Source organism: Brassica oleracea, chromosome C8, assembly GCF_000695525.1.
Source record: "Brassica oleracea var. oleracea cultivar TO1000 chromosome C8, BOL, whole genome shotgun sequence".
NCBI lineage: Eukaryota > Viridiplantae > Streptophyta > Magnoliopsida > Brassicales > Brassicaceae > Brassica > Brassica oleracea.
This window is the reverse complement of record NC_027755.1, coordinates 20,300,885-20,315,492: the sequence shown is the minus strand read 5'-3', so window position 1 is coordinate 20,315,492 and position 14,608 is coordinate 20,300,885. Positions and strand designations below refer to the sequence as shown.

The 14,608-nt window shown below is 35.1% G+C and overlaps 3 protein-coding genes across 3 annotated transcripts; 1 reads left to right on the top strand and 2 right to left on the bottom strand.

Annotated features, from left to right (window-relative positions):
* Positions 1–1,012: 1,012 nt before the first annotated feature.
* LOC106310311 lies at positions 1,013–1,317 on the bottom strand. Its single transcript, XM_013747547.1, has 2 exons — positions 1,283–1,317; positions 1,013–1,190 (listed from the first exon to the last, which is right to left on the bottom strand). The coding sequence occupies exons 1-2, from the start codon at positions 1,315–1,317 to the stop codon at positions 1,013–1,015; spliced, it is 213 nt and encodes a 70-aa protein (XP_013603001.1).
* A 528-nt stretch (positions 1,318–1,845) lies between these two features.
* On the bottom strand, positions 1,846–3,259 carry LOC106310310 (protein cornichon homolog 4). Its single transcript, XM_013747546.1, has 4 exons — positions 3,075–3,259; positions 2,423–2,604; positions 2,217–2,339; positions 1,846–2,118 (listed from the first exon to the last, which is right to left on the bottom strand). Exons 1-4 carry the CDS (start codon positions 3,144–3,146, stop codon positions 2,082–2,084), a joined length of 414 nt encoding a protein of 137 aa, XP_013603000.1. The 5' UTR covers positions 3,147–3,259; the 3' UTR covers positions 1,846–2,081.
* A 2,880-nt stretch (positions 3,260–6,139) lies between these two features.
* On the top strand, positions 6,140–8,806 carry LOC106307152. Its single transcript, XM_013744026.1, has one exon. It carries the CDS (start codon positions 6,442–6,444, stop codon positions 8,698–8,700), a length of 2,259 nt encoding a protein of 752 aa, XP_013599480.1. The 5' UTR covers positions 6,140–6,441; the 3' UTR covers positions 8,701–8,806.
* The last annotated feature ends 5,802 nt before the right edge of the window (positions 8,807–14,608 follow it).

The following is a 14,608-nucleotide window of genomic DNA, read 5'->3' as shown; positions in this document are numbered from 1 at the left end:
GTGATAGTAGTATAGATATTAGGCTTTTGTAGAAATGTGGATAATGACTCAGAAAAGATGTATTTTCTTGCTTCGTCAACAAAAGGAAGATTGAAGGTTGTCTAATGAGTCTGTTTGTGAGATGTGTACATGTCCAAAGTGACTTCTAAGTGTTTGGTGTTACACAAACCAAACACTTTTTTTTTCACAAAATCATAAAATATTAATTGTATATAAAAGAATTTGAGCGTTCAACTCAGAATATTTGCATTAGAGAAATAGTGGATATATTTTTTTCTTTTCCTTTTTTTTTTAATTTCATTGACCACACCATATATATAATATTAAATTTTCTTTATTATTTATTCTTTAAAAAATTATGTCACCAAAATAAATCTGAGTTAACTAATATTCTCATTGTATTAATATTTTTTGTCATTGCTTCATAACTGTAACTTTCTAATTACTTCATGAATTTTATTTATGTATATAATATTTAAATTGAAAAATACGTAAAATTATTTGAACATTTATTTTAATATATAAAATGAGATGCTAAAAGTGATTACAGTTAATAAAAATATAATAAGAACCGGATATAACTGTTTTTAAAATGAATTTAAGCCTGTATAAAATGTTCTTTATTAAATTACAATTACTGCATTAAAATGATTAGTAAATATATTAAATAAAAACAAGAGAAACACATTCAAGTAGCCGGAAAAACTGATGCAACCCACCTTGGTTTGAGAAAATTGATTGATTCAAAAACCAACACAGAGAAACAGTCTCAAACCTTTTGCTTGTGACAATGAGTTTCTGACAAGACCAATATCATCATTTTGAGTATCCACCTAATCAAACATAACCAGAGAAAACAGACTGATTCTAATCCCGGTGCAGAGAGTAAATGACTAGTCAATATTCACTATAAGCATATGAGTAAGTCTAATCTTGCCAAACTCTCTCCATCTTATTAATTATGAAGTGTTTATTCGAATCTGAAAAGAAGAAGCATGAAGGTGATGTGGTCTTAAGTAGGCTTCTCGTAAGAGTTTTGATTTCTGAACTCAGCAATGGCGCTGCGAATCATCTGCTCAACATGTGGCAGCACAAACAAGTGAGTACTATCAAGTACATGAATTATGAATCTCTGAGACGAAGGCATCGAGTTGTTCATGTTCACTATCAACTGCCCCATGGGAATATCACTGCGAAAACAAAGACAAACCGAGTTGCTAATCATGACAACTTCAAATTGTACTAATAAACTTTTTTACAAGATTATCATTGAGAAACGAACCAGGAGATGAACGCTCCTTTGATTGCATTAACCATTGAACTTTAACCTCTCTGAAAGAAGAAAAACCTGTAAAAAAGCTGAATAACATCAGAAGAGGACTCAAGAACATTACTAAGACTGGTTTGAAACTCAGAACATATCATTACCAATGATCATATGATGCAACGATTACCATAACTGGTTTAAGCTACCTAAGCATCACAACAGGTTTCGATTCCCAAATCTAACATTCCAGACATATCTAGGTCAAGTTTCTACAGTGGAACCAAAGCAATGGGATCTATCAAAGCTCTATAGCAAGGGACGATCGATGAAGCCAAGCTTCTTATAGAAGGTGGAGTTGTTTGCGAGCGAAAGAGAGAGACAGGAATCACCTTGATTAACGAGACTACTAGGCTTCACGAATCAAGACGATGGCTATAGACACGCGCTAAAATAGGGTTTGGACTAGGTTTTATAACTTTAACCCCTTAGTTACGCAACTTAAACCGAATGTTTCTAACTTTAGAAAGTTTCCCTTTTTTTATTACAGAACCAATATTCGCATGAACTACCGAACTTTTTTTCCTAACACTGGACTTGTTAAGTTGTACTTGTTTCTGTTAGATCTTATCAGGATCTCAAAATGTTACTATTAAAAAAAAAACACTAATCTTACAAACAACATTAAACGTGTACCACAAGCAAACACTTTGTTCTTTCATTTGTCTCATGTCCACCACCACGGCGCTGTATCTTTTAAGCGCCGATGATGAAAAAAACAAAGAAGCTGGATCGCCTTTTCATCATCATTCATCAGTCAATCCTCGTAATCATCCATCGCCGAGTAAATCATCCTAACAAAAAAGTTGCAGACAAAGCCATGTTAGCTGCCTTGATCAATAATGAAGAAGCAGAGAAGGTTTCTAAAACATGTTTTTTTTTCTTTATTTACCAGAAGATAGTGAGAAAGAGGTTAAGGATTATGTAAGCCAGCTTGAACAGCCGTTTCTTCTTTTCCCGGTTAAGTAAATTGAATATCTCCGTGACATCTACCAAGTGTTGTCGCTTCGAGTAACTGAAGTCAATAGAGACACCTAATTAGATATAATCAAAGACATTAACCATGTTGATTAAGATGTAAAAGAAAAACAGACTTACAGTTGGAAGTTGTAATAGAGATAAGGAAGACATAAGAGTGACATGAACCAGTGTCCTGTTAAGAGATAGAATACACATAGAACTCCTTGGATAATGAATTCAGGTAAAACCACGGAGTTTATCCTCGATGCAGAGTCGTAAGGGTTGATGTAATCAAACTCCAGATCCGCTAAGCATACAAGCTGCCCCAAATGAAATAGACAATTTTAGTTTCTTCTCACTTATGATCATTGGGAAGTTATTCGATTTGCCAGCTTATCAATGGGACAGTGACTCCTCTTAATCTTGTAATCATAGTCTAAACAAAGAAACACTAAACGATAGACTCCATTGCGCTATAGTGGAGCTCATCACACAAGACATGAACACAGTCCGACAACGAAACCTAAACTAGCTGCTTTGGTAATAACATTTCCAAAAATGGAAACTTTCCTATAACGATCATGCGGGAAGAACATAAACCTGTAGTTCAGGTTAAACCAGAGACTACCCAGAACACACAAAGTCTGCATCTTTCCTTTGTTCGTTCCTTAATCTAGATAGGGGTAATCAGAACTATGACCGTATGGAGAAAACTAACGAATTCGATAGGAAAGTAGAGAACTTTGGGTTTCATTTTGCATAAAATTTGAGAACAGGATCGAGTTGGAACCTGATAGACGATGATTCCGACAAGAGCGATGAGGAAGAAGAAGGAAATAAGCCATGTCCAAATATCTCCCATTTTCCTCTTTCTAGCTCCGACAATCTCCTCGGATCTATTGTCGCTGACTCGATGTTCTTCTCTTTCCTTCCACTAAAAAGAACTGATTAGATAGTTCAGTTCGGCTTCGGTTTCGAGATTCTGATCGGAATAATAGACTTCTGGTTCTCTTCTTTCTAATGTTTCGGTTAGGATCTGGTATAACCGATTTCTTATCTTTGACCAAAATATCGTTGCCGGTTAAATATTCCGGTATGATTCCATAAGCCCGTGGGCCAGTGAAGCTAGGCCTAAATACATCTTAAATAGTTTGCTTGGGCTTGGTAGGAAAAACAATAGGCCGCCAGAGCCATTTAATTATGTTACTTTTTTTTTACAAATATTAGAAATATGGAGCCCAAAAACCTTTAATGATGTGATTTGATAAAAGCCAGCTGTATTCTATACTAACAAAAACGAGTTTCATATATTCCATGTATTTTCTCATTTTTCTTTACTCTCAGACAACCAATGCATACGGTGATTACCAGTTTACCAAATACCATAACCTCACTTTCGTACAGATTTCAAATTAATAGACTAGGAATATAATGATGCTTCTTTTTTAAAGGCTAGGCTACTATAACTCTATCCATGTTCACTAATTAAATAATTACCATCGCTATCTGTTTAAAAGTTTTTTTTTTTTCGAAAAAGAGCATTATCTGTTTAAAAGTTGCCGTTGATTTTTATCTCAATTATATGCTTTCTTTTACTCTATGGTATATAATATTTATTTGAGTTGCAAACACGATATATATATGGTGGAGTGGTTGAGAAAAGATAACTCTCGTACCAGCTTGTGAATCAAGCAAACTACGTTGCCACATACTCACTGTAATAATTAATGTCAATATAATTTATATCAAATGATCAGGACTTCATTACAAGTATTCATCACTTAGTGGAAGACGAAAATTCATGTTTCTTTTTAGCGAATTAAGAATCTCATTCTATGTAACAAAAGTGTATATGTATATCTATAGTACTACTATTGCTGCTACACATTTTCTTTTCAAATCATTCACAAAATCAACATCTTTTAATTAGGCTTGGATGTATTTTGATCAAGTGTTTCGCAGCATGATATACAAGTTTATCAGAAAATGTATAATGAATTGAATTTTGGGTGGCTGCTATGTAACAGACAAGAACGTTCTTATAGATAGTACTATAAAACTTTTAAGATTGGACTGATCTAAATATCTGCTAGCAAAATATAATTTCGCCTAGTATCGTATGTACATTTGAACTCAGAAATGGATCATTCATATGTATAACCATGCATACATCAGAAAGTGGGAGACAGTTGTGACATGTGGTTCTATATATTGACATTATATATACACATTTTAGACCAATTAAAACTTGACTCCTATTTACATCCACTTGGTACTTTAATTATTGTTTCTAGTTATATATTTCATTTTGATTCTGTGTTCAATGTTTTTCTAAAAATATTAAGTTATGCTTTATCTAAAGGATGAAAATGTGTAAAATGAAAGTATATAAGCTGTCAACGGTCTTTTAATCCAGCTTGTTCAATGTGAATGTTGTGAAGAGTACAAAGGGTGTTGTAACTCATGACTTTGAAGTTCAAACTGCTGGCGACGGCCATGACCCTCATGACAATGAACATTCATACACAACAAATGAAACAGAAAACCCAAAGCAACCAAATATTCTAGACTCTTAACAAAATAAATGTTAGAATGGTAAGAAGTAAGAACCAAAAATTGTCTAAAAAGGGATTCAGTCAAATTATAAAACCACAGCTTTCATTCGTTTTTTACCTTTACAGGTAGAAATAAAATATTTACGAAGAGATGTCCTTCTGATGAGTCAACGCAATGTGGTCAACACACACACACACACACACACTCTCGTGTCTTTCACCATCTACCTACAAACAAAATTAAATGCCCAGTTTACCCTTTTTAACCAAATACTGAACACATCCCACGTAGACAAGAAGACACAAATGGAAATCCCAGTCACCAGTTTTAATTTGTCTTGAAATACTCGAGTGTCTTGAAAATTTCAAGTAAATACAAACTGAGGATTTTTTAAACCAAATTAATCTTGGAAATTTTTTATATTTTTCATGGTACTATTATTCATTTTATCATTACTAAATAAATATTTTTAAAACTATTTTATTAATTAAGTATCAAAAAATTGTTATATCCTTGTTCTATATATATAATAAATAATTATTTAAATAAATAAAAAAGTAATAATAAATAAAAAAATTCATTTTTTCGAATTATACTTTTTCAAATTAGAATTTCTTTTTGAAAATCAAAAATTATGTTTGAAACTATTTTTTTTAAAAAAATTATATATTTAAAAAATATTTATTTATATATTTATTAGAATCCTAAATTTCATATTTCAAAAATCCTACACCACTAATCATTTCTAAATCCTAAGTCTAAATTAGTTAACCCTAGACATATAATGTTTTTTACTTTTTCATTAAAAGTGAAGGTAAAAATAGTTACCGGAATCATGAAAAATAATACTATAAATGTGATATTTGAAGTAATTTTTCATTAATCTTTCTAAGAGCGTTATACAGTTCTTTCGCTTGTCAACAAACCATGTATATCAAATTTTACACGTGCACTTTTATAAACAGTTGAATAAAAACATAATATACTATCTTTTAAGTTAGGAATAAATTGACTCTTGTCACAATCCAAATTAGATTTTACTTTTACCAAATTAGATTTTTACCTTTTAGTGGTTGAATACTGCAGAACAAGAAAAACATGTATAGATTACGAGAATCTAAAATGCATTAAATTAAGGTCCCAAATAGTTCCAATAAGAAAAAAAAAATGAAATAAAAGTAGCAGACAAGAAAGAAAATTAAAAAAGGTGGAAGAAAAACAATGTCCGAAAACCACATTGACGCGCGTGAAGAAAACGCCCCAATCATGGGGAAGTGAGAGAGTGTCTTAAACCAATGTAACGTATGTGTGTTCTTCTCGTACGACGTGGGAACTCTGCTTTCACCTTGTTCCTCTCAAAAACGTCCGTTTACAACTCATTCCTCCCACGCGCTTCGTTACTACCTTCGCAATATCTCCTCTTCTTCTCCGCTGTCTCTTTCTCCCAAAATCACATTAGCGATCAGTGAAGAGGATACAATAGAGAGAAACTAGAGAGCAGTGTGATGACGTGGCGTAGTAGTCTCCGGTGAAGAGATGTCACACGACGTTTTTCACGAGGCAACAAGTAACTAAAAACATCTTCCTCCTCGAAGCGCACAATGTCGACGACCAACACTCCCACGGCGGCTCAGCAACAACAACAACAACAAACGCCGCCACCTCCTCCGGCGATAACGACGGAGGAGCTAACGGCGAAGGCTCTGAACAAGAGATACGAAGGCTTAACGACGGTGAGGAACAAAGCAGTGAAAGGCAAAGGCGCGTGGTACTGGACTCACCTCGAGCCAACGCTCGTGCGCAACACCGACACTGGCCTCCCCAAAGCCGTGAAACTCCGCTGCTCCCTATGCGACGCCGTTTTCTCCGCCTCCAACCCTTCCCGCACCGCCTCCGAGCATCTCAAACGCGGCACGTGCCCCAACTTCACCTCCTCCGTCGCTACTCCCGTTTCCGCCGTCAGCCCCTCCTCCTCCTCTTCTCCTTCTCATCACCGGAAACGACACTCCTCCGGCGCCGTTCCTTCCCGGCTCAATCCTCCTCCTTCTTACCACGTGACGCCGATAACCGTCGTCGATCCGTCGAGATTCAGCGGCGGAGAGTCGCCGTACTCCGCTCCGCCGCCGCCGCGATTGATGCTTTCCGGCGGAAAAGACGATCTGGGTCCGTTGGCTATGCTCGAAGACAGTGTGAAGAAGCTCAAGAGTCCTAAGCCATCGCACACGCAGTCTCTCACGAGATCGCAGATTGACTCGGCGCTGGACTCTCTCTCCGACTGGGTCTTCGAGTCTTGCGGCTCGGTCTCTCTCTCGGGTCTGGAGCATCCAAAGTTTCGAGCTTTTTTGACCCAAGTCGGTTTACCGATCGTCTCCAAGAGAGACTTCGCCACGACGAGACTTGAGTTGAAGTACGAGGAAGCGAGAGCCGTGTCGGAATCGAGAATCCGAGACGCGATGTTCCTCCAAATCGCATCCGACGGGTGGAGAGAGAGTCTGGTGAGTTTGGTCGTGAATCTACCCAACGGGACGAGTGTTTACAGAAGAGCGGTTCTAGCGAACGGAGCCTTGCCGGCTAACTACGCGGAGGAGGTTTTGTTGGAGACGGTTAAGGGCATTTGCGGAAATTCACCTCAGAGGTGTGTTGGGATAGTCTCCGACAAGTTTAATAACAAAGCGCTCAAGAGTCTCGAGAGCCAGCACCAGTGGATGGTGAACTTGTCTTGTCAGCATCAAGAGCTCAAGAGCTTGATCAAAGACTTTATTAAAGAGCTGCCTTTATTCAAATCCGTCTCGCGAAACTGTACGAGACTCGCTAAGTTCACCAACGACACGGCGGAGATACGTCACGCGCACCGTAAGTATCAGATGCAAGAGCACGGCGAATCGATAATGCTACGGGTGCCTTTGCATTGCAAGGATTGTGTCTTTGAGCCCTTGTTTAATCTCCTCGGGGATGTGTTGAGTTCCGCTAGAGCGATTCATTCGGTGATGCATGATGATACTTGTAAAGCTGTTTTGATGGAGGATCACACGGCTAGGGAGGTTAGAGAGATGGTCGGAGACCAAGGGTTTTGGAACGAGGTGGAGGCGGTTCACGCTTTGATCAAGCTTGTTAAAGAGATGGCTCGGAGGATAGAGGAAGAGAAGCTGCTCGTTGGGCAGTGCCTCCCTCTATGGGACGAGCTACGAGCTAAGGTTAAAGATTGGGACTCTAAGTTCAACGTAGGGGAAGGACATGTGGAGAAGCTTGTGGAGAGAAGATTCAAGAAGAGTTATCACCCGGCTTGGGCTGCGGCCTTCATACTCGACCCCCTTTACTTGATAAGAGATAGTAGTGGCAAGTATCTTCCTCCGTTCAAATGTTTGTCGCCGGAGCAAGAGAAAGATGTGGATAAGTTGATAACAAGGCTTGTGTCTAGAGACGAGGCACACATTGCGTTGATGGAGCTTATGAAATGGAGAACCGAAGGGCTTGATCCAATGTATGCAAGGGCGGTTCAGATGAAAGAGCGTGACCCGGTTACTGGTAAGATGAGGATAGCTAATCCTCAAAGCAGTAGGCTTGTTTGGGAGACGTATCTTAGTGAGTTCAGGTCACTAGGGAAAGTTGCGGTAAGGCTCATTTTTCTCCATGCAACTACTTGTGGGTTCAGAAGCAATTCTTCTCTCTTGAAATGGGTAAGCTCGCATGGGAGGTCTCATGCAGCTATGGATAGAGCTCAGAAGATGATCTTTATATCGGCTAATTCGAAATTCGAAAGAAGAGATTTCTCTAATGAGGAGGATATGGATGCTGAGCTGCTTGCTATGGCTAATGGTGATGAGAATTTGCTAAATGATGTTCTTGTGGACACATCCTAGGTGTGACATTTTTCCAATTTGAAAATCTTGTTTTTGATCAGTTTTGTCTAAGCTTAGTTTTCCCATTAGAGTTTTGCATCTTGTAGGATTGTTTGGATTCTTTTTCTTTCATTACTATTATTACCCCTTGATTATCATAAATATTCATGTTGTGATTGGTTCCATATGTTATTTGAGTTTTTGTATTTCTTTAGCCTATATATACCATAGTTTTTTCAGTAAATAAAAAAAATTGAAGTTCTAGTCTTGTGATCATAAAAATTTCCATCAATCACTTAAGGCATAGATTGGTTCTCTAGTACTCTTTTATCAGTGTATGTTTGATGAAACATTGTAAATTTCAGTTGTCACAACTCATAACCATTGATGTATCGGTTAGAAGTTAGAAACTCTAATTAATGACAGCTTTGGCTTCTTCTTCTGTTGGTACAAAATGTAATGATCCATCCCGCTTTTTCATCGATATTCATATTCTTAATCATGACTTAAAAACACATGTCTTTACTTTTCGAGAAAGATTACTTAACTTTTGAAAGTTTAATGTTCTTTCTTCATGGTAACGTTTGTTGATGGCAATGACATAGACTAAAGATGCATATTTTGCAGTCTAGATAGCTGAAAAAAAGCCTGATTAGCGGGTTCTTGATTTCATTTCAACCGTGATTATGATCATGATTTTGCATCTGTATATCTGTAACTTTCAATGTATCTTCTAACTTTCAGAAGACAAAAATGTGGATCCCCACTATGAAAGGAAGTTCAGTGGGAGGTTACTGCGTCGAAATCATTGTTGTGTTTGTTATATACAATTTCAAAAAAGAAGCAGTGAAATGTGAAATGTTTAACCCTACATCCTTAAAATAATAAACGTTTGTTGAGATTCTTGAACCCTATTTGCTGTTTATGGATTATGCTACTTATTAGAGGTCTTGTTTAGCAATTGTGTGATTTAAGTTACCCATGACTTCTACAGCTTGAATAGTTAGAAAGGTTTATATCTTTCCTCTTTATTTCTATGAGCCAATGGTTTGTACTTTGTGGGGTATTTTCTAAAGAAGAAAATCTGTAACCCATGATTTATATTCCTGTAAATCATAACTTTATCAAAATACAGTACCATTATTTGAAATCTAGTGGCAAGATTTCATAAATGGACTGACCGGACAGCTAAAGTGAAATCACACAAATTAAGTAAAAACAGAGAAATCAATGGAGAAAACAAACAATTAGTTGGAAATAGTAAAAAAGAAATACAATTATTGGATGCTATTTTACCATTTAAGTTATAGACAAATAGATAAGTCAAGTACCTCTTTTTATACACTCCACACACAGAAACACACATGTATACATGCTGTAATATTACTATATTCTAAAGTACTGTAATATTTAATAAAAGAATTCATACTAATGCTTATCAACTAATCAATTTAAAGTTGAAACTATAGGCTAATTGATTGAAGGGAAAGCAGGTTTTAGCTTAAATTATTTAACAAGGAATCAATTTATTGGGGTGGTAATTTTAACTATGCCTAACAAGGGGGAAATTCCAAAAAGTAGAAAACAATAATTATACTAATACCCCACAAATATCAAAGTATACTACTTTTCTTAAGTACACTTTATTGTTTTTCCTCATTGTATAACTTTGAACTTTCTAGCAGGCATTAGATTCACCACAACCACCTCCTTGAACAATTAACAAGAAGAAGATCAAGGCTTAAATCTAGACAGTTGACAAAAGCTGAACTTATAATACAAAAATATTGGCTGACACTCTTCTGCATGTACATTTGAAAGAGAATCAAAAGATATATACACTGCAGCTCAGTTTTCGTATTGTACAGCATAATTTCTTTAAAAAATAAGAATATAATCTTTTATCTACTATAAACAAATAAAGATGTATATATATATATATATATATATATATATATATATATATATACATGTGTGTGTGTATACTACACATGGTGAAAGTGATTGTAATTATGTCGTGAAAGAAAAAGAGTTATTGTAATTATGTACTCATGTAATTACAACCTAAACAAAAGTTGTGGTAATTATTGGTTTGGTATTTTCACCATTTTGGTGGTGAGGCAGATTTTCCTGTCGGCAATGCCTGACTCCTCACCAAATCTCTCTCACGGATTATATGAATGTGTACATGTATTTGCGTTTCTTTTTCTATTGCGTTAAAATGTTTTTTGAAAAAGGGGTAAAGAACACAGAGAAATACGATAAATGATTTGCACGAGGACTATACTTTTATCTAAAAAAAATATCAATGTACAAACTTAAATGTTGTCTCAGGGAAACTAAAGTCTTTCACCTTCAACTAAAATATTTAAATTATTGACAACACAATCGTTTTACACACTTTTTTGAGCTTTTCGTAAACTGCACTCTTAAATTTAAATTCTAAGTGCATATAAAATCATTTCAAGGAAAAATCTATAGAGCCATTTTTTATATAGCACATTCGTCTAAGAATATGGTATTAGGTATATGTTTCTAGCGGATAGTAAAACGTAAGCTTTGCGTAAGAAAACATAAACAATGGAATCAAAAACCATTTCCGTTTATAAAAAAATGCAGTGAGCAATTTATATAGCATATGGACTTTTACGTATGTATATTGAGTATGTTTGAAAACCCTTTTTCAAAAAAAAAGATATTGAGTATGTTGCTTGGTTATATTTTATCCTCAAGGATATTATTACCTTATTGTAATGCTTAAATTTCTATTCAAAATATGCTTCAACACCAAACCAAAATTCAGAATGAGTTATACGTACATAAAAGGAAAAAACACTATCTTATCTTTCAAAAAAACAAAGAGGAAAAAAACATGTGGCCAGTTGATTGCGCTATTGATGAGCCTATACGTCGCAATATCAGTGGCTCGGAGATCACTGAGTTCGAGTGCGGTGGCAGCTTGATTTTTCGATGATCCACCCACTGCCTTTGATACTCCGAACTAATTGGGACAAATGTTACCGTATCAAGAGTACACGTTGTCGGAGATGCAGCAGATAATGTTTCCACCCGGTAAAACAAATGAACTACGACATTGCACTGACAGCATTCTAAATTATTTCCTCGTGTGTCTGGCAGTGCGGTCAAACTGTATCTTATTTGACCGTAATCTTGGCGGTAGATCTCCTAGTTTATGACGCAATGGTTCCCCATGAGTGACTACTTACTGACTACCATGTGTGTCGAGTACTTACTGACATCATCTGTAGTTATTTTTATATATAATTACAGACTTACAGTATAACAAACGAGAGGCAAATATTTAGATGTGAAAATCTATATCCGAAAATTTCCGAATTTGCTTCTTTACAATAATTCATCAATCAAATAAAAAAATCATTTTTGGTTAGACGACATAATGTACGAATTATAACAACCACATATCCAACGCCAAAACATCATTTTGATTTTCAATTATTAATTAAAGCAAACAATCTTTAGAGAAAAATCAGTATATTGTCATTTACACTACAATAAAAATAATGATCGTATGACAGTTGACAAACACCTATGCTAAACCACTATCCCAATGATTACTTTTATTTTGCACTATCTCGCGATAGATTTTAACCTGGTTCGAGAACTATCTCTAACCAGTAACCACTAATACGAATTCAAGTCGAAAGAAAGAAATAGTGTGCGACCTTTGTTCTTTTATCATTTCAAAAGAAGAACCTACATCAAAGATGTAGTTAGATTATTCCTTCAGTTAGCCAATATGCTAATTTATATCAAACATCAAAGTACCTACCCTCATTTTCATGTAAGATCGTTGCTATCTTTTTGTTTTTGTGTGAGATTGTAACATGCATGCATATTATTATTGTTTTTTGTAACAGCATATTATTATTGTTATTATATATTTAAATTACTGGTATACGTTTCACTTTTGGTACTAATTAATCGTTAATTGTCAATACAACCATGAGATCTGTATTTTTATCATTACGATTTTGTTATGATTACACTTTTGAATTGGCTGTTCTAGGACACGTTATTAGCTAACCATGATTGATTACATTTTGTCATAGTATATGAGGAAGTATTATACAAAAAAGTCAAAGTCAAACATATAATCTATCACTTTAATTCACTAGCTTCGGATTTTGGCCCCTATAAAATTACTGCATCTCTTTCAAAATACATGAAGTCTTGAGATTGTAGACAACTATTAAAAAATTTGTTTTTTTTAATTTTAAAAATATCATTAAAATATAAATTAAAAATTATTCAACTAATCACAAAACAAACTACAAAATATCATTGGTTACACAGTTTTCGATAAAATAAAAAAATGCATTAATATATGAAAACATCATCTATTTTAAAACATCAAAAATTTTTTAAAACATCATCTATTTAGAAACAGAATGAGTAATAGATTAAAAACCAGGTATATATGACAGTGATTCTGTGCACTGCTACATGGCTGTCATTAGGTCTGAAAAATCATTAATTAACCTACCCAAACCCAAATGTGTTAGTTATTTTTAGCGTATATATTTGTCGGACAGAATGGTTATTTTTTGTGGTATTAAACTATATTATACGGGAAAAAGTGGTTATTAAAATATATTATTTGAAAAGAGTGGTTATTATTCCCCATGATACGATCATACGAAATGAAAAATGTTATGTATAAAAAACATAATGATAAAAGAGAAGGTAATCTCCAATCATGCATTTGAAAGATTTATATGAGTAACCCTAGATAAGCACGATTGAGCATGTGAAGAAATAATTTGCTCTAGGTTACTTTTATTTGAAAAAAATGATGAACCACCAATATATAGGTCAATGCATTGTTTTCTGTTATCATAATTATTTGATCAGCCACATACATAAGTTTTGAGTCGTTAAATGACTTGCACGTTTATCTCATTAGCAATTCAAAATAAACACTTACAAAAATAAAATCAAACTATATGTCGGGACATTTCAGACCATATGGTATGCATACCAAAACGATGAATTTAGATATCGAAGAATGTAAAGAACATGTATACGTCACAAAAAATGTTGTCATAGAATCAAACGATTTTGTTACAGGCACTACAAGAAAGAACGCATGTTGCAAGGGAAATTTGCAAGGGAAAAATTTCCTCGCAAATTCGCAACGGAGCCGCAAGGGCATTGCGACGAAAATAATTTTTCTCGCAAAACGCTCGCAAATTTACATCAAGATAGTTTCCTCGCAAAATTGCAAGCCAATTTGCGAGACTTTTCCGCAAACTCACGCAAATCCGTCGCAAATTTGCGATAGAAGCTATCGTCGCAAGTCCGTTACAAATTTGCAAGGAGTTTGCGTGAGAATTGCAATACCATATATGTTCGTTGCAATTCCGTCGCAAAAAAACAGATAGGTTGGTGAACACGTTTTTTGTTTCGTGTAACTAATCTCGCAAAAAAACCTATAAGTTGGTGATACACGTTTTTTCTAAGTGTAACTAATATTTGCAAGGGACAAATATCTCTCGCTAATCCCTTGCAAAGGGGAAAGGCATCACAATTCCGTTGCAATTTCCGTCGCAATTCCCTTGCAAGTGTCTTGCAAATATTTTTCAGATGTCTATATATAGCATCTATGAGAAGTGAGCGACCATTGGAAAAAAAAAAACAAAAGAAAAAAGAAAAAACGAAAGAAAAAAGAAAAAAAAGTTGAGATAAATATATTTGCCGTGTGTTGTGAGTAAGAAAAAAATAAAAAGTTAAGAGAAAAATGGCGTCCAGACATGAAATATACGCGCTACGGGCATGGATGTACAATCATAAGGATCCGGAGACTGGTGAAGTAACTAAAGAGTATCGTGCTGGACTACGATGATTTTTACAACAGGCAACTAATCAACCATTCGCAAGGGAGCATGGT